This window comes from Lepidothrix coronata, unplaced genomic scaffold (genome assembly GCF_001604755.1).
Source record: "Lepidothrix coronata isolate B3197 unplaced genomic scaffold, Lepidothrix_coronata-1.0 Scaffold115, whole genome shotgun sequence".
Taxonomy (NCBI): Eukaryota; Metazoa; Chordata; class Aves; order Passeriformes; family Pipridae; genus Lepidothrix; species Lepidothrix coronata.
This window is the reverse complement of record NW_016690295.1, coordinates 1544975-1565975: the sequence shown is the minus strand read 5'-3', so window position 1 is coordinate 1565975 and position 21001 is coordinate 1544975. Positions and strand designations below refer to the sequence as shown.

The window sequence follows — 21001 nt, the reverse complement described above, 5'->3', positions numbered from 1 at the left end:
GCTGTGGAATGCTGTGATATGTGTGCAATGGGGTTCAATCTAGTATTTCATTGCCTGAGTTTGTCATATGTGGCTTCAGGTCAAAAAGCCAAACATCATGAAGACACAGACATTCCCCCCTCCATCCCCTTCAACTCATATAGAGCTGTGTCAAAAAGGAAATGTTCTTATAGGGAACTGAAGGGAATAGTTATAAATTGAATGCTGTTCTTGTACATTTTGCCAAGTATAATGCTCACTAGTTCAACATCACAGGTGAAAGGGTAAGAAAAGACAAGTATCTTTGAAAAAAATTAAATCTCTGATAACACTGCAGAGAACATCTGAGCTAAGCAGAAAGGAATTTTTAGAAGTCTGGAAAAAAAACACTTATTCTCTGGGCTCTGCCAACAGAAAAAGAAATGGAGAAGTATCTTTAAATATGTATAATAAACTTACATGCTTGGGGCAGGAAAAAAAATCAGTTTGTAGTTTGTTAACCCCCTGGCAAAGGCAGCTGCACATACAGCTCAGTGCTCTGTTCAAACAGAGAGTAAGTCTGAAAGCTGCTGCCATAATCTCTCTGTGCTGGAGGTCCAGAAAACAGAGCATTGAGATGCATTGCAAGGTAAGGATGAGTTGTGAGCTAATTCTCTCATTGAACTGTATAAGTAAGAGGAATGAAAAGGGATATATATACATATTAATCACAGCTCCTGCACTGTTTGCTCTGATGGCCCCAAACACAACCCTTCATGGGACATTGTTTTTGCCAGAGTTAGGGAACAGCTATAATGCCTAAGGTTCCAAAACTCTTCTATGTGTGTGGACACCTCTCAAAGATGATAAAAGATGTTTGGAAGCAGATTTATGAAAAACATTTGTTTTTTGGCTTTCTGCTCCAGTTTAGTAACATCAACGTTACCTGCTATGCTCTGAGCTCTAGGAATAGAGTGAGGGGCACAAAAAGCAATATTTTTGAAAAACATCAAGCTCTAATGGACTCCGTGCATGCACCCAAACCCACACATCTGTGGAAAGAAGGTGGCTTGAGAAATCACTAGTGCTGGATAAACTGAGATCAGTCACTTTCACTCAAGTGTCTTTGCTCAGCTGATTGTTTCAGATTTTCTTCTGGCTGTTGCTCATGGTTCTCTTTCTCCCTCTTTTCTAATCGAAACCAAGCTGACAGCTCCTCATCTGTCAGAGCAGCTACAGGGTGCTTTGCTGCTAAAGTTTTCAGGCTTTATCAGCTCTCCCCAGTGAGGCACACAAGAATGGAAGCCTAAAGCAGCCCTTTCCCTCAAGCTTAAAGAGGATATGTCCCAACCTAGAAAGGGCTTATAACAAAAAATACAGGAGGGAAAAAAAAAAAAGCAGCAATTATATTTATATTTACTGACCTAGAAGGTGAATGTTTGTTTTGTTGTAGCTTTTTTCTTAGTCTGAATTCTCCCTCCTTCCTTCTGATGAATTTTTATTGGTGATGTTGGTCTTCAAATCATCTTTTTTTCTCCCTTCTTCCTATTTTGTCCTGTCCTCAGCTTTTGATTTTCTTTGAAAAGCAACACCCTGCTACTCATTTCCTCACAGTCACTTGCTCTCTAGGTCTCTACAGTTTTCCTTTTCCTTATACTCCTAGTACAGTGTCTCTCTACCCACTCCCTCCTGCCATTCCCACCTTCACCAGCTTTCTAGCATTTCCAGCACAGCTCTAGCTCTCCCAAAACATCAGCAATCATATAACAATTTAGAACCATTAACCAGTTAAGTGTCACACCTCTCTACAGGGCAGGTAATTATTTATGACCACTGCTAAGCTGCCACTGTTTGGGGTAACAGATTGTTCAGCTGTTTCTGCTCAAAGGGCCCCAGACAACAATAGTGAGGCTGCGAAAGGTCAAGGTTGGGATGAACAGCTAGAGCTGTGTGGGGGAACTACAGACATCTGCTAACACACTGCTTAGCTCTGAACCCTCCTTTTCCTCCTGGGGTTTGTGAGCATTAAATGTGTTCTGGATTTGTAGTGTCCTATAGGCTGCATCTTTAAAAAAAAAAAAAAACACATTAAAATCCACAGAAAAGTCCATGGACCACAAGCAGCTCATCCTTCTGTGCATGGAGTAACTGGTCTGTCTTCTTTGTTCCCTGCCCGTGCAAACCAGGCCGGGCTTCCTCAGGGAGAGGCTGCTGCCTCTGCTGAAACCAGCTCATTAATAAACTAATGGTGTGACACTGCACTGGGGACTTCCAACCTGAAATGCTGCACGACACTTTTCCCAAAGGTGGAAGATTTATGGTTCTAACCTAAATTAATTAAGAAGCAGAACCTTAATTAAGAAGCAGGTTGCTTCTGAAACTGCTAACCCACTTCAAAGGGCTGAAGCCATATACTTAATGGGGAACAAAGAGGAGAAAACAGGGTCAAAACAGACCATATCTGTGCATTGTTCTCAACCCATTCATCTTGCCCATGGGGGGGTGCTCTGCTGGCATTTTAAAAATGGCAGTGCAACATCTGCCACCCAAAAGGAGAATTGGGGAGTATGGGAGGGGCATGTGGTTTATTCAAAAGCCACTGCTCCCCTTTTGAAGAAGAGATGAGCCAGATGTACTTTTTTTTTTTTATCCCTCTGCCAATTCCTGGTAATTTTCCCATTGATTTGAGTTGATCCAGGATATCCCTCTTATTCTCTTTTCCTTTCTCTATTTTTTTTTTCCTAGCTAGGTGATTACACTTCGTGAATGAAGGAGACTATTTGACCACGCTTCATCCTCTCATCATACCGGGTACAGCGGGTAGTTGAGGGGCAAGTGGTTCAAGGAAAACAAGAAACCAATCTCTTGAAAGGATGTCACATTTTTAGGACCTCAGTTCCCGCAGAGTAGGACAGTTCCCACTGTCCTGGAAGAAACACCTCAACCTCAGGTAACTACCATGCTCCTCACTCAGCTCTAGTTGCCAAGTTAACGATGTATTTGGAACCGTTTATTATGTAAGATTTTGAACAGGTCATTCCTGGAATAAAGGGGCCTGAGTGGCTTTTCCCATTTTAACAGTGCAGTTTAACTGCTGTTTCAAAACCACCGTTTCTTTAGGAAGACACACAAGCTGGAGGAAGGATTATGGACTCCTGGTTGAACAGAGCTTCCAGATGTGCCACTTCCTCAAGTGCCATCCCTACAGGTTTTTGTAAACCCCTGGTGGATGTCCTTTGTACCCTTAGGAAGGTACAGAGATGATGCTGCAAGTCAGGCCTTGTGCTCTTTTGGAAAATAGTTTTGAAAGTTAAACCCGGCACTAAAAACAGATCGATGTAAGAGATTAAGATAAATGCACAAAACACTTTCATTGTCTTTATTTTCAATCGATACTGTATGAATACAAAGTTTCTAGAAAGCTACAAAAATTCTACCACTTTATCAAGAAGGCATCAAAATGTGTCACTTTGCAAAGACATGAAAACACCTGCAGTAACCGACACAAAAATAGCATTTTTAGAGTGATGAAATAATTGCACTTAACTGTCATGGATATTAAAGTTATCACACATATGTACCGCGAAAGCTAGAATACATTTTTTTTTTTTTTACAAAGCACTTTATAAAAAAATTCTCTGCACACAAAACCTATAATTTTCATATTACTATCATACTAAAGATAAATTCACTTTAAAGCCAACACTTAAAACATTTTAAACAAAAAAAAAAAAAGGTACCAGTACCTACACACAGACAATAACAAATACAAGAATACTGTACTGCCAAGAGGTTTGACTGAAACTCCTTTTGAAAGCTTCTGCAAATATGTTAAGAAAACATTGGAGAACATTCAGTTTTTTTCCAAGAGCCTTCCCTCACTGTCTAACCTAGAGGTACTTTATCATCAAAAGGCAAGTTCTACATCAAAAGTTACCAGCAGCAGTACAATATTAAAGTAACCACTGACCATATATGAATATGCTTAAGTCACAAACCCATTTTATACACATTACACAAATAAACATAAAGTGAGAATTCCATTAAGTCATTTACAAATGTGAACAAATGCACATGGCAAAAAAACCCCAAAACAAAACAAAAACCCAACCTGTTTTACATAAAATGTACTGAAGAATTAAAGGCTATTCAGGTTTTCAATGTTATAAAATTCTTTTGTCTTTTTTTTTTCAGGCACATATTGTATTTTTTGTCTGCAGTCATGAGCCTGAATCAGAGGCCCATAGAACAAAACAAAACAAAACAAAAAACATATACTCTGTAAGGAGGTAACAGGGATCCATCTCCTTCTAGTCAACTGAGTGCATTTAAGATTTAATTTACACACTGAAACTAATGACATGATCTCAGCAAGAATGACCTGAAAAGTTAAAAGATGAAGATGTCCGAAGTGTTTCTTGTACTTTGACTTATCCAGCCTCAATCTTTTTTTAGGGGGCTAAACATCTTGTTATGAAAGGTAAGAGGGGGGGGGAAAAGAGATCATCCTGAGAAAAGTACAAAACTGGATTCTATTACACACATCTGCTGTGTGACCGGGCACGCGTATCAGTGTATTCAGTATGGGTCAAGGAAAGGAGTTTCTCAGCATGACTGACTGAGTGCTCCAGGAAAACTCCAAGGGGAACTGCTTCAGGAAGGCAAGTACACCCCGGGACCCGCAGTGGAAAAATAAATAGATATGGATTAGTACGTCAAATGCCGTATCTGCCCCGAAGTGGCCAGTTACTTACATTCAACATTAATGTACACCCTTCATTATTCCCAATAGCCCATCCCATGGAGGTCTAACGGAAGAAGCTACTGCCAAACTTACTGAGCTGTAGCTGCGGGAGAAAGGGAAAGTGAGAAACAGGCATTATGTCTGCGATTCCTTCAAAATAGTGGTGCAGTACCTAAATAAAATCGGTCTGGAATTCAAGTAAGTAAAACTACACTTGTTAGTAGTAATTTTTAACAGCCCCAAATGGTACCATTATTCTTATTTCAACGAGACAGAGGTGTAGTTTATCACAAATATTGACTAGTACAGCTGCAACGTTTGGCAATAACTGAAAATGTTTTGCTCTGCTTGTGGGGCTAAAGTGTCTTTGCCCTACCTCAGTCTCACTATGTTCAACAGGATTACTTGTCTTATAGAGGTAAGTGAGATTTAGACCTTGAAGGAATAACAAAAATAATATTTTAGAGAAAGGGAACTTGAATTATCACAATATTTACCACACAGTGTCACAATATTTCTCTATATAAAAAGTTAATCTTAGTTTTCATCAAATACTTTAAAAATCAAGTTAAAATTGTATTCACAACTATATAATCCCTCTGACAGCTTTTGGTTTTGCTGATATTTGTTCTTTCTAACATTGTTTTCTTAAAATCTTGCTCCTCTTCCCGTCGGTTTCAGTTGTAGTGTACAGTATGGCCCCCGTTCACAGAAGGTATCAAATACAGACACGTTATTAAGAGGAGTTAATTTGTTTTTCCAAGACATCATCTGGGAGATAAACAAAACAACCCTGTGTTTTGAATCGTGCTGGCCAGAGTTTCTCTAACAGCACCTTCATCCACAACACTCACACTCAACATTTCAATGCTTAAAAACACACAATTCCATTTTCCCTATAACTGCTCTCGGTTCTCCATTTTCATCTTGGTTTATGCAGCTGACTTTCAGCATGCACAACTTTGTAAACAAAATCTTGTGTCTAAACAAAGAATCTTCACAGATACCGAAATATTATTAGAGGAGATCAGTGAAGTCATGTCTGTCCACTGAAATTCTGCAGTATATGGATCTCTCATTATGCAGATGCGTGACTGGATGAAGAGAATATAAACGTGAATATTTTCATTTTTATATCACAGACAAATCAGTTGCTGGATTGCAATGCTGTCAGAAATGGCAAACAGTAGGTTATTCTTCAGCAGGCTGATCATTAGCAAAATCACTTTGCTATGAATGGTGCTCTTTTGTGAATGGAGGCCTGTAGATTCAACTTATTCCAATAAACCAAAGGCATTACGGTGATAACTAAATATTTTTGGTCTCTCTACAAATTGTCATTATTATGGCAGCACTTTTCTAAGCTGGAATTTCAAACCAAAGGCACTTTCATGCTAGAGTGCAGAAGAGTCACAATTAATTATTTGGTCATGAAATTTAAAAAGGCAGCATTTATTAATACAATTCACTTTTTCACGGAGAACTAAGAATCTGTAACCTTTCCTTTTGGTATAGGCATTTATCTGCGTAGGAATGGGACTGACTTGTACAGACGGTTGGTTTAGACCAAGCAGTCAAAGAGTAATATTTTTTCTGTGGGAAAAAATACAGATATTTTAAAAATGGAACCAATTAATAAAACAACATATAAAATTTATGTTAAGAGGCTAAAGGTTCTTCTAATATAATGCTAAGGCACTGCATATTGTAATGCTTTGGCAGCTCTCAATTAAAAGGTTCCTACAAAAAAGTAACAGTAACAAGATAAGTACTTCCAGCTTACAAAAGAGCTCACAGTTTACAGGCAGCCTGTTGGACTACACACCCCACACTCAACAATTGAAGGATTAAGGCTTTTAAGAATTAACATATACAGGGTATGGATCATTTACAGAAGTGTAAAGAAAAGACGATGGAAGTAGTTTCCCTAATATTACATATGTGAACACCAATAAACATTGTGACTGTTTATACCCTAGAGTTATGGCATATGTAGTGTGTCAGACTCTATTAAAAAAACCTGTACCTGGTTTTGAAAATTGACTTACATACTTTATATGCCTTAAAGAGTTTGCTTGTTATCAAACAAACAAAAAAAATTAAAAAGAAAAAAAAATCACCAAACCCACAATTCAAACCCTAAATAAAAGACAACTTTAGAACAAAAAAACAAAGTAGTTTTTGACTTGTAACACCAAGTGCTTAGAATAAAGGGCTACCGTTAGGCTGTTACAATGCAGTGCTTTTCCTGATGTGATTGTTAGTGTTAAAAATGAGCATTAAAAGAGACTTTACCATGGACATATTTCTCTGTTCAGTTCGCAGAATATAAAACTGAAAGATCATCAGCCCTAATATCCACAAGCAGGTAACAGCTAGACATCACAGCAATCATCCACCTACCAGAGTCAGATCAGAGGCAGGCTGAGGAACTAAAGCAGTTGCCCTTCCCCTCGGTGGTGTTTGCATCGCTCCCTAACCCGAGGCCTCACCAGTGCTGAGTCTGAACCTGGTCTGACGCAGACATACAGCGACCCACTACCTCATCTAGGCTCTGTTCTAGTCTGGATAACTCAACAATGGGCAATTCTAACAGACAGTACTATGCAGGCATATAATATAAAAAAAAAAAACCAACAAACCAAACAGCTTTCTTTTTTGATGACTGCAGCACTGGGAGTAAATTCTACACTTAAATGGCGCGTGGGCACTGTTTGTAAAAGGGTAGGGAGGAGGGACCTGCTAAATGTTAACTTCTTTGATTAAGGACTACAGAAGACCTTCCCAAGAACCCTCTTTGCTGATACCTCATGACTGATCTCTAAGGTGGCTTGTGCTTGGTCGGGCAGCCCTCAGCCTTTCAGACAAAGGTTTCACATGAGAACCCGCTGCTGGCCCAGCACCTGCCCAAACAAGTGCTTGGGCAACTGAGGGGCTGTGCTGGGCTGCAGCAGGAAAGAAGAAACGGAGCAACACTCTCTGATGTGACCAGGAGGAATGAGACTACTGCTCTCACACGTGCTACCTCAGACAATCACTCACACCCACATCCATGGTTCAAATCCTTACAGTATTAAAATATCTCCAGCTGTACTTCACTTCCTGGAGTCTTCCCTGAATATATCAGAAGGATGAATACTACCACATCTGGATGCAAAAGGACAGCAGACCCCACGTGGTACGTATGTGTCTGTTTTGTGTAAAGGTCTTGGCCAGTCAGAACTGGAGAGACAACTGGGGGAGGTGTAAGAGCACCATGACCGAGAGGAAAAGGAGAAAAAAAAAAAATCTCCACTTTCCAATCTTCTTTGCCTGATTGTTGGTTGTGATTTTCTAGCATCTCATAGATATTAAAGCTGTTGATCCTTTCAGAGTTGTACATACTCTTCTTTCAAACACGTTAGTGTTTTGCTTTCTGTTTACGAATTACTTGATGCTGTCACAATGTCAGTTGTTTCCGTTCATCTGTTCATTTCAGAGTTGCAAGTTTTTTGCTCAACTTATTAGAAAACATAGTTGTCCATATAAAATATAACTGCACACACAAGACTACATATAATGCAAGTCTAAATCTTCAGTATTTACCTACTTATTGCAAAATGAGCCATCTTTTTCATTAAATAATCAAATTTTCATATTAGTACAATACAACTTTATACTCTTTTAAAATACACTAGATATGTTAGGGGTAAGGGATGATGTTTTCTTTCTCTGCAATACCTGTTTGAAAGTTTAATGGATTAGAAGATTAGTTTTAGCGTTGAGAAAAAAATACAAAATTTGCCTAATTTTAGGACCTGTCTGTTTCCATCAGGCATTTCTTAAGGCTATATTTTTCATTTGGTTTCAAACAGAAAAATGTTTCATTTTAAAAAATAATTTAGTGAATTACATTCGTCCATATCTTCCACCCTAATTAGTTACAAAGATAATTCTATAAAGATTATTAACTTTGCGTACTCATTTACAGTTATAGCTAAAGATTCATTTCAATTTCACTTGCATTGTAAAACAAGTATTTCATGTTGGAAAAAAACCCAAAATAAATTCTTATAAACGCTGTCAGTTTTTCCCCATGGCAAATGCTCTGTCATACATTTTTCTATCAGAATTAAAAATAGGCCTCCACAGACAGAGGCATTAGGTTCTTAAATACAGTCTTCCCAAAGAACTGTGGTTTACAAATTTGAAGAACACTTAGTTTTAGAAATAATTTTTACAACTGTACCAGAATTTCACAGCTACAATTATATATGAACACATTAAAAATGACTTCACTAAAACAGGATTTAGAAAAATGTGGGTGAAAGTTGGGCCAGAGGCACTGCCACTTAGTGTTTGAGGTTTACAGTCTGTGTTTTGATAAAGAAGTGAAATGAAGTGTATATATAAATAACTGCTCAGTCCTTTACAAGCCTGTAGATATGATGCTGTGCTCCATGTTCGCTGTTTGACACTTCGAATACACAAGCCATGCAGAGCAGGGTTTCTTGTGTATCCCTGTTTGTTACCACCTGTTTGGGGGAAGGAAGAGGGAGACCGGACATTACACACTTGGAAACACCAGGGCTGAAACAAGAAACGACCCTCATCGCCTTGTGTTCTCTTGCCAAAGGGAGCTGGGCAGGGAGAACACGGCTCTGTGCTTGCAGCCCCACACCCTCCCTGTGCTGCCAGCCCTCGGTTCTGAGTGAATCCTCAGCCTGGCTGAGGTGCCACTGCACTGAAAGCAAGCTGGGTAACTGAGGAAACCAGCTTAAAGGACACCACACCGACCATTCTTTGTGCTTTAAATCACCTGTTGGGCATTAACTGCCTGTTTTCCCCACCCAAGATCTAATTAACCCCACTGATATTTGCGGTACTGTAGCCCAGTCTCAGTAAGAACACATGGGATGGTTCAAAGTTACTGCCTCAGGCTCCCTACAGACACCAGACTTGTGTGGAGAAAAAAAAGAGAGAAGTAAGCTGAATTTGTGGAAAATAACAAAGATGTTTGTTCATGTTCACAGCCAGCTGAGCCTTTTCATCCCAAGCATCTATAGTGCCCAATTCCAAGAGTATCATTCTGAAGTCAGTGGGATGGCTTGTCTAGTAAGCAACATGACTAAGGGATCTGCAAACTGGTTCTCAACATTACAAGCTAAGCAAGACGTACAAAGCCTGAGAGTATTTTAGAAATGGAAAAGTAAGAAGTGAGTCCATACCAATAAAATTGTAAAGTTTTCCAACACGCTGTTCATCATGTATTTCTCGGGTAAATGTTTCAGCTTGTGTATGAAGTTGATCATATATTCACACATTGGAGAGCGATTTATCCTGTACACGAATCGGCCATTCTCAAACCTTGCATATTCAGTCTGAAAAAATAAGAAAGAGCATTTAGAAAGTGACCACTAAATCTGTTTTTTAAATTTCTTTGTGTAGACAGAAAAAAGAGAAAGTGGCTCAGACACACACACGCCTACTTGCTGACTCCCTGCCTGAGCTGTGCAGTGCCCTGCTAAAAATTCAAGGGCCCTTAATTATTAAAAATTACAATATCACTACTTGTTCTCTAACCTGTGAATTGACAAACTGAACACATGAGGATTGCAGAACGGAAAGTCCAAGTTGAGTAAAAATCATATTAGGCAGAAAACTTTGTGGTAAGATGATTTTAAAGGAGTTATGAGGCACCTGTCTGCAAAGAGAACAGCAAAAATAAGTTTATATATTTATGCTTAAGTATACGCATACAAACATTGATATATTATTGCATGATTTAGTAGGCAATTTATGAACTACAGAAAGATGCAAGACTACAGGTGGAAGAAAACCAGGCTGACTTAGATTGCAGGGGCTCATAAAGGGCTGAAGGAGGGTAAGGCTGTGACTCTTGGACTCCGGCTGCCCAGCTACCAATTGCTCAGATGAGCTACTCAGTGGCTTGTGGGGGTTTTTGGCTTTCTCTAAGCTTGGAATAATGGAAATGGTTAAAACCTTATTTATGGTCACCATGGTTAGAAAACATATTTCGTGTAAGAAGGACACGAACAGCGACCAGGACATCTATAAAGGCTCAACCTACAGCTCTAGGCTAAAATTCCAACACAAAAACTGTACTGCAGATAACAGATGTGTGTATGGAGCTTATTACTACTCACACATGGGTTAAAATGAACCCAAACGCTGCTGGAAAGGAAAATATTCTTTCAGGAAGGATCAGAGGAAGGAAGGAAGGAAAAGCCAAGCAAGATCAAGTAAAGACAAGAGAGAGAAAAGCCCAAGTAAAATAAAAGGGAACCAGAGCATCACCCCACATATCTCATCACAACACCCACCTCTACTTTTTCTACTACTTGCTTTCCAAATGAACAGACTTTGGTGGAACAGGTGATTGTCATGTTTTCTGAGCTCTCGTACTGACTAGTGACTCCGTAAAATGCTCCTGTATCATCCTGGATGTTGCAGTTTAAGTCAGCCTGTTGGGAAAAAGGGATAGATGGTGAAGATTTTATTTTTCACTTGACAATGTCGGTAGCATAAGCTGTCATTAGTTCACTGTTCTTTTCAGAAATAAGGGGGGTGGTTTTGTGGTGACCAGCAACAGCGGAAAAAGTCTGTCAGGGAAGTACCTGCTTAACTGTTGCAGCAAAACCATAGGAAAGCAGCGATTTATTCAAGTTTTACACAATAAAAGATGACCCAGTATTTCTCTGGGCTACAGGTGATGTTCTTGTCTGGCAGACAGCTGATGGAAATCCCTGAAGCTCCAGAGCCAACCCCTTGCGGTCTCAAATCCAACCGAGCCACCCCACTCTGGAGAGGCCATAGCTCACTTTCTCCTTTTCCTTTCTTAAAGCAACGAAATCCTCCTGGCAAAGGGAGACAGCTGCACAACACAGGATCGATCTCTGATAAGACTGTCAGGCCATATGGCGTTGATTCAGCAAAATACTTGACTTCAGGGAGCCGTGTGACGCAACCCGCCGGCCGCATGTGAACCGTGTGCGCAGAGCCGTGCCTGCCCACCAATAAATACTGCTGGGAGTGTTTGCTTTCCTCCAGCATTTCTCTGCAGCCTCAGAAACTACCCAGCTGCCTTTGATATGTAGCAACAGGGACCGAGACTTGCAGGATCAAGTGAGGAACAGCACTACCTTTAATTATTTACGCCCAAACCCAAGTCCTGCGCACAGCGGGATTAATTTGGCTACAAAGCAACCACACAGGTCACCTGCTGAATCTGGCCTCCCTGGGCCTGCAGCAGCGCTGGAGCTGTTCTGCCACTGTGCTTTTTGACATCATCAATCCATTTTCAAAAGTCCTCTACTTAAAAGCGCGCTAATATGGATACAGGCAGAGTCCAGGGATATGCACAGCTGGATTTGTTGATTCAGGCATTAGCTCTGCTGACATCTTTGGTGCCCAAAGAGAGAACGGGCAGGGTTTTCTTTTTATGTGGAAATAGCTGATCAGCTACTGCAGTGTGACAGCTAAGAATTGCCCGAATTTTTAAGTTACTCCAAGATGAGCATTTTACCAGGGAAATACACTTTCGCGACTGTTTCACTTGCAAGTGTCTTGCTCTGCTTGGTTTTATTGCTAATATAGAAATGGAACACAAAATACTTGACAGGTACCTTCGTGTCTACCTCAAAATATTTAAAAAAAACAGTTTACAGGTATGTTTATGTATGCCCCATCCCTGGAAGTGTTCAAGGCCAGGTTGGACGAGGCTTTGAGCAACCTGGTCTAGTAGGAGATGTCCTTGCCCAGGGCAGGGGGGTTGGAACATGATCTCTAAGGTTTCTTCTGACCCAAACCATTCTATGATTCTAGAGCGGAGCATTCAGTATAGTTCAGGTCATTTGTAACTGCTATTTAATTTTTAACCCGGCAATGGCTCATTAATTCTACTCAGTGTCTGCAGCCCTTATTTGTGGTACCGCGTTCTGATAATGGCACATACTGAGGTAGTTTGTGGTACACAGAAGACACAGGTCTAAGATTACTTGGGGCTGCCTTTGTAAATTAATCAGTGGAGCAGCCTCCTGAGGTTTACACACAGTAACACAAACAGCCCTATAGTCACGTATTTTGCATAACAGAAAGAAATCCTATCACTGCTACACCTTGTTTCTTGCACCTGCTTTGCGTGAGGTCAGCAGTTAATGTTTAATGTGCATCTAAAGCGGTGTTTTCACAGCGAGCTGCAAGAAATTGTTCCGAGCTGACAGTAAATAAACAATTTGCCATCACAGCTGGCTTGCAATTGAAACATGACAAACATCTAAACACGACAAACTGTAGCATCCACCAGCCATGCCACAGCTGCTCCACTGGAATTTCTGAAGAATAGGGATTTCTGCTGAAAAAACTGCACTGTTGTAGTTGATAATAATAATAATAATAGGAGTAATCTCTTAAAATGGGGCTATTCCTGATGCTACCACAGTTTTACTAGCTAGTAAATTACAGTTTTACTAGCAAAACATTTTCTTTTTTTTCCTTTCAGATATGAGCAAAATATTTAAGAAATCATAACTAAACCACTCCTCATAATTTCATGTTGTCAAAAGAGTCAACCACATAGACCTTACACTTAAAGCTGCAATAACAACTGTTTATAGAATAAAAAAAAGAATAACATTTTATCTGCTGCCTTCTGATTTTGAAGCCCACTGAAAAAAATATCTAATTGTTGTATTTACGTGCCGACATTTAACCTGGAAATGTAACATATGTGGCCATCTGGCACCCTGTTGTTTACTCCCACAGCTCTTCCAGCTCTTGCTGAAATCACCAGGAGGCCTGTGTACACAAAACATGCAGGCTGGGGCCCTGATGTTTGAATGAAGAACACTTGAAACTATCTCTCAATTGTCATGATTTACTCTTATGCAATCACAATGCTGTTGCAAAAGTCCCATGATGGTAATATAGATGTGTATTATCTTTATCTACTTATTTGCTCTTCAATTTTATTTTTTTTTTTTTGAGTCTAACACACAATAAAAGTGTTTTCAAGGAAGGACAGAATTTTGTTAGCAACAGTTTTCATCATCAACTAATTACAGATTGTTGAGAGCTGAAGCTTTAAGACTCTTCAAAATAGTCTAACACCAACATAAAAAAATCACAGGAGTTGGCAAGCATATACTCTTAAATGAAGGCTTCACCAAAGCCTCTTTTAGTACTGAAACATTTTTGTCTATTCTTACATACTAAAGCAAATCTTTCCCCTCAGTTTGGGTTCAAACTTTCTCACTAGAGGCTGAGCACATGAGCACTGGGCAGGAGTGTGTATCACTGTGAAGAGGGGATTGTCACACCAAGGCAATACTCTGGACCAGGTGTTGAAAGCTTAGTTCCATGCTGAATACCATGAGAAAGGAAGGAAAGACAGACTGTCACTGCTGGTAAAATACAAACCTTTGGTTAAAAAATTATGGTGAAGGACTTAATTATACTGTTATGGCTTAAATAGTAAGGAGTTCATCTAAACACATCCATCTGAAAGCTGAATTATATTTCTTGAACTGATGAAAGAGATTATGAGACACACATCCCCCCCAAAAAAGGCACTGCTGTGGCTGTGAGAGTTGTAGGTGCAGCTTTGAGCGGGAAAAAGGTGATGTGTTATACATGAATACCCTGGTCTTCAGCTTTAGCTCTTTACTACAGTATTGATTCCAGGGATTGTGTCTACATTTTAGAAAGGATGTTGGAAAATTGGAAAGTGTTCAGAAAAGCATTACAAGAATGATTTCAGGTCTGGAAAACATCCTTTGTAGTGAATGACTAATGAAACTCCATCTACTTACTTTTTCCAAGGGAAGTTTTTCCACAACTTTGTCATAGCCTGCAAGTTGCTACATGGGGAAGAGTCTTCTGATAGATTAAATCTTGCAGAAAAGGACATTAAAAGGCAGAAAGCTAAAGCTACGCAAGAGTAAAATGAGAAACAAGGCAGGGGCTGGTAACCCTCATGGCAATGGAACGCTGGCATAATTTCAGATGTGGGGGAATCACCACTACTTGGGGTCTTTTTTAACCAACTAAATATCTAACTGAAAGGGATGCTCTAGTTCAAGTAGGCTTATTGTCCAAAGGCAGGCATTACTTAGTGAGGCTCACAGCCTGTATTACAGAACAGGCAAGGCTAGATAAATATAATAACAACAAAATTGAAACACAGGAATGTATCTTATTAGCCTTCTCCTCATACTTTCCTTCTTTAATGATCCCTGTGAAAAACAGCCAAGCATCTGGAGTGCTGTGCTTGCAGCCTCTCGTGCTGCTACCAGCTCTGCCTCATTATTTCCTTGGTGCTCTGCCTCTAGCTGTTCTCTTGCATGTCAGATTCAGGTTGCAAGTCTCCCTGGGCTGTAAACCGGCTTTTCCTTCTGTACAGCTTCTCATGCAACTGTTCTCTGGCTCTGGAAATTGGGGCTGGTGAGCACTGCTGCAGCATATACGGATAAATAACATTTTGAATGGTGCCTTCAATTACACTGGCATGATTTCAAACATTATGGCATTTCAAACATTATGAGCACGTGTGATGAACAGGAGTCCATTTACTCATTGAGTTTTAAAATATGAGATCAATACAATTTAGGGGAAAAAACCCCAACAACTTAAAAACACAAATGGAATTTGCTTCCAAGAGTAAAACTCTAATTTTGATTTATTTCTGAGCATTGAGTTTTATATTAGCTGAACGCATTTGGAGGTGGGAGAGGCACTCAGCTTTCTGGCATCCTCTCTGCAGCGTTTGTGTAACAGCATGATTAATTCATTAATAAAGCACAGCTTGTCAATGGGTAGCACTGGAAATATTACATATTAAGAGCACCAAGTGTTCAGCGTGCTGCGTGGAGAAGCCTCTGCCAGTGTGCTGGAGCAAGCACCTAAACAGAGTTCAAATAATAAATCAAAAGATCTTCCCATTCCCCTCCCAAGGGATCTCAGGCTCTGTGCTACGGGCAGGGGCAGAGGGTAGAGCACTTGTGTAATAATAACAGCTTTGGCTAACAAAAGAGCAACTCCAGCAAAAACCGCTGAGGAGAGTCTAAATCCTTCCTGCTGAGTAGAAGGAAAACAGCACCTACTGGAAACAGTGGGATTTGGGGAGGGCCGGGACAATTTACACTGGCACTCGGTGGTTAACATTAAGCATGTTAAGGTCACTTATTAACAACCTATAGGTTTGAACAACTGCTGACTGCGGGGAGGTGTGTTACTCATATGACCGCGCCGTGCCTTCCCCCTCCTCCTCTCCGAAGAGCGATCAAAGAGCAGGGATTCCAAATTGTGAAGCAATTTTTTCCAGCGGGAGCATCTGGGCCGTTGGCACGCTCCTCCGTGCGCTTTACCCTGCAGCTCAGGAATTGCGGCCAGGTCTGCCACATGGTTGGGCTCGTGATGGACAGGCCAAGCTGCTCCGGCTTCCCAGCTGCTCGGCCCCTTCCACTCATTATCCGGCCCCCGGCGCTTAATGCCCTCGCATCAATTTGTGAGGGGGTCCTCCTCGAGCACCACGTGAGCTCCCTGTGGCAGAGAGGCTTTGCGACGGGGAAAAGAAAATGGATGTCTGCTTTCTCCCATATCTAATTTGTTTTGCATACATTTGCATGCTGGCCATAGACCCATTCACATCACGGGGCCCATTTGTGAGCTGCAGATCATTTGCCAGTCAAGCTGGTGAGAGTGTGTGTGTGTGTGTCTGTGTGCGGAGGGAAATCCAAGATTCTGGATTATGCAATATAAATTACATGTAAAAATAGAAAGGGGGAAAAAAAAAGGCAGTAGCCACAATTGTGCGTGTGTGAACGAAGGGCACAAAGAATCTCTGCACCTTTTAAGACGGCTGGAGGCACATGGGGATAAATTCAGGAGGGGGTGGGAGGAGACCACAGGCACAAGCCATTCTGAACACTGATTACATGGGTAAATTGTTTGTTCCAGTGTATCACAAAGAGAAGGAGCATTATTTTTCATGCCACAGCTGTTTTGAATAAGAATAGGAATAAACTTAACTATCCTCCTCATGTTACTTACCACTAATTGTGGCATATATTTACATCTATAAAACAGTGAAATTTTGGGAGACATAATTTAATGTCCCTTTATTGTGTAGATTCCTTTATTTCCATCCCACATTTGAATTTCAAAAATGTTTAGGACTTCAAAGCATCTTTAAAAGCTTGCCCTAATTATAATATGCATTACTTTCTAAAACTCCTAGTTTGCATTGCAGATTCCTGCAAATAGAGGCATTCATTTTAAACATCAATTAATATCATCCACGCATCTTCACATGAGTTTGAGTCTTTATTTCAGAGTTGTGGTGAGCTCTGACTAAGCTTTCCTCAGTTAGAAGAACAGTTCAAGCTACTGCAAACATTTGAAATTGTCAGTGGAATCAGATCCATAGAAAGCCTGACAGCCCAACATTAATTTATATCAGTTGTTTTTTTCTTATGTCATCCATGAGAAAACACCCTTTCTCCTTTCAGATGTCTGATGAACTAGCACTAGACAGGGCAAGTTACAGAGCCAGCAAAGCTGCAGGGCCATAAAGGGAGGTACGGAGCCTGCTGGAATTCATGGAGATGGATGCGAGCATAACAGCAGAGTCAAAATGATGATGTCTGTTGGAGATGTGGCTGAGAGGCACTGGATTCAAAAGAGAGGTGTTGTGAGTGGGACAAACAGCCCATCAGCAGGAGGGTGGATTTCTGAGGGGCAGAGCACTGGGCATCAGCACAATGGGCCAAAAAGACAAGGCCAGCAACAGTGTCTTAGACAGACATTTTGGGGTAAAGCTGGAGAAGCAATTGAGCATTTCGTTTGAACTCCTTTAGGAGGCCTAAGTGTATTGTTTAGCATTAGAGAATTTAAGATTAGTAGTGAGTAATCAGTGGGGCCAGCATTAGATATCAACATGAGTAGAACTTTAACCAATAAAAGAAACCAACAGAGGCACAGTGTGTTTACTTAGCTTTTAGACAGGCTAATCAGAACTTCAAAGACCAGAAAACTTTGGGGCTATTCCCAAGTCACAAAAACAGTTTAAGTAGGAACTAACCAAGAGGTTTGTTGATGTTACTCTAAGGTAACTGCATGGGTCATACCTGGTTGTTTTACATAGATTGGGCTTATTTTGGTAGTGACTATGGGGAGAGAAGCAGCACTGTGCACTCAGCCTGCACCCAGGGAAAGGTTTCATCTGTGGATATTCACTAGCCTTCTCTGAATTCCGCATCATCAGTGTTCTAGGACATAACTTTTACATTAATTCAGGAATATTTATTTTCGTTTTAATTTTATAGCCCTGTAATCTCCAGTTTCATATCACTGTCACACAAACTTCCTGTGCCATATCATTAGGATGTTGTTCCTTATTATGCTGAGTGCACAATATACCACATAAAGCTCCCACTATCTATTAATGTAATTGTCTGTCTCTGCAGTGATTTCCCCGAGCTCTGTAGTTCCCAGTGACTACCTGGGGTAGGACAGAGGAACGGAGTCACTCCATTCAAGGTGCAAGACAAGGATCAATTGCATTGCAGGGCTGTAAGGTTGGGTGTTTGAGGTGGTGTATAAGGACCTCCTGCACTGTTAGGTAGGAAGAGGACCACAGGTGTGGGTCACAAGACCGAGGCCAGCTCACCCATTCCCAACACCAGGTTGTATTTCACGTGAGATACAATCTGTATGAACCTATAAAGCTCTGCAAAGCAAAGCACACTTTGTTTTGTACTCCATTCTGGTGCTGCCTTGCAAAGTCAACTACAAAAGTGCCAAATGTCTTCTTGCAAGACCTCAGACCTTTCCCTCTCACTTTTTTTTTGTAATCAAACATTATTACCGAAACCAAGAAAAAAGGGAAAACCATGCTGCTGAGAAGCCTCAAGCAGAACTAAATGGGAAAGAGCAAGGGTACTAGCTCTTTCCAGATACCAGAGCTCATCTGCTATCTGCTTTAGTCATCTTCAGTGCATGTACTCATCTGTGGTCTTCCTGTTTCCCATCTTTCCATTCCCCACTAGGTTTAATGTCTGAGCAAAATACCCTTTGTGCTGCCTCCAGAGACATATCAGCTTCTCTTAAATCCATTTGCAGGGTCACCATCCCTTCTGGCATCGAACTCTCACCTTCACTTTCAAGCTTCTCATGCCACAACACTCTCCTGTTTCCCTTCTCTGGTTTGCCTCAACTTCTTTCACTCAGACCCTGTTTTCCTTGCATTGATTCTCCTCAGAGAGCTTTCACACCTGTACTATTTTGCCCAACCAAAATACACTTCCTTTTTCACCCATGTTACAATTAGATTCCACCAAAACCTGGACTATCACTGTCACTGGTGCCAGGATGCACAAGCTTACACTGCTGAGCAAACTATTGATGGCTAAATGATAGTGAAGGAGGAAAACAACAGAAAGGATGGGGAGGGGGAAATGGTAAAATAAATGGTGAGAGAGAGTATTTGGGCTAAGAAATAACCACGTATCATGAACAGAAAATGGGAGAAGATGAACTTTCAGAGTTGATACTTATTCAGAAGAGGATGCTTCATTCAACCAAAAATTAGTCTCTTTTCATATGAATAAACTTGAAGTTACTAACGGGGTCAAAAACATTGTCAGAAATCTGTGCCAGCTTTACCCTGCTGATATATAACTGTTTAGAACAGTTTTTCAATAGTCCCCATAAAAATGGGAACAGCATCCTTTTTGCAGGATGCAAAAGTCCTATTGAGGTGAAAGAAATAAAGGACAGTGAGCTGACACTTTAGGATCTAACTCTCATGACTAATTACACAGCCATCCTCTGTTTCTAGATATGTGTAGGACTTGGGGGGCACTCGTGCGAAGTTTATTCCTGGAAGATTATTCATCATGACTCTTGCTACACTCAAACACTACCCCAGGCAACTCTCTCTGCCTCACTCACTTGATGAGAGAGAAAATCCACCAGCCTATTGTAAGGTCATGGCTCAGGAAGGCATTCTCACCACATTTTTAATGTATAACTCAGAAGGATGTTAGCACTGTATGTTTTTTAATCTTTAAGTTAATACAACACAAAATTGTATTAAAAGACCATTATGTTGGAAGGCACAGTGAGGTTAGGAAATGTTGGATTGAAGTTGCCTGCACATCCTGACTGCTGAACTGTATCATGTCATAGTCTTTAGCTACACAACTGCACATAGATGCCCTCTGAGCATCTATGCAACATTTCTTTGTCTTTGTTATTCACTGTAGCCCAGCCCCTGTTTCCTGAATACCACTCAAAACCTGTGCTGAACACAGAATTATTCATTTTATAAAGGTCTTTTTTGCATGGCATTCTCTTGATTCCTCATAAACAGCCATGAGTCTGATTTGTTAGTGACCACCTGAGGTGAATGGGTGCTATCACCCCCACATTACAGATGAGAAACCGAGACAGGAGTGTTAAAGGTGTGCACTGCTTGTAGGAGATGAAGCAGAGAAGGCTGGCATTTGAATTGTCAAAGTCAGGAGTACAACACAGACCTTAATGATCCAAAGAAGATCTCTACTGGCTTTAGATACTAATCTTTGAGCATTCAGCATGCCTGAAAATCAGTTTCCAGATGGAGAAAAAGTAGAATACATCAATTACCATATCACAAATCTCTGCTGCATCCACATCTAGTATAAAGTCTGAGGCTTATCATTCTCTGTGGGAAATGAGAACAGGCAAGTGAGGTGACATTCAGTTTTTACCAGCAGGTTTCACAAGTATTTATCATGCAAGGTGGATGGGTGAGATGATGGCCCTCAGTTCAAGCCAAAGTTTTGCAAGGAAATGTATTTACTGGTCACAGACCCTTTACTCCAAGCTCTATTCCTCTGTGGCCAGATTTCTTCTGCCTTTATGCTTGTCCTGTTCCCACCTCTTACATACCTGTTTCTGCTGTGTGACTTCATCCCTATGTTTCCCTGAAGGATCGTTATCCCAATGCTCTCTCTTCCCATTGCCTCCCACTTTATGACCCTGCATTCTCATCTGCCTGTTCCAGGTCACTGATGCCTGATGTATTTCAGCTCCCACTTCTCTGCTGTCTCCTTGTCCTGGCCTCTTTGCTCAGCCAGCCCTCAAATACTTGGTCTACAGCTCCCATGCCCAGTTTTAAGTCCATGAATTCCTCAGCGGGTTTCTTCTGCAGTCCAGCACAGCCCCTACTCATTGGTTTAGCCATTCTACACCCAGATTTGAGAAAAGAGTCTCCCTCAGTCCAGTTTCCAGTTCTAAATCTTGTCCCACAGAAACTCT

The 21001-nt window shown here is 40.8% G+C and overlaps 1 protein-coding gene across 5 annotated transcripts in view; it reads right to left on the bottom strand.

Annotated features, from left to right (window-relative positions):
* Positions 1–3320: 3320 nt before the first annotated feature.
* Positions 3321–21001, bottom strand: part of TEAD1 (TEA domain transcription factor 1) — a 157392-nt gene continuing 139711 nt past the window's right edge. For all 5 annotated transcript variants that reach the window (XM_017825021.1, XM_017825019.1, XM_017825018.1 and 2 more), the window contains 3 exons: positions 11026–11166; positions 9910–10062; positions 3321–9216 (listed from right to left, as the gene is read on the bottom strand). In XM_017825021.1, coding sequence (XP_017680510.1) covers positions 9103–9216; positions 9910–10062; positions 11026–11166 — 408 coding nt within the window. In that variant the 3' untranslated portion in view covers positions 3321–9102. The remainder of the gene's footprint in view (positions 9217–9909; positions 10063–11025; positions 11167–21001) is intronic.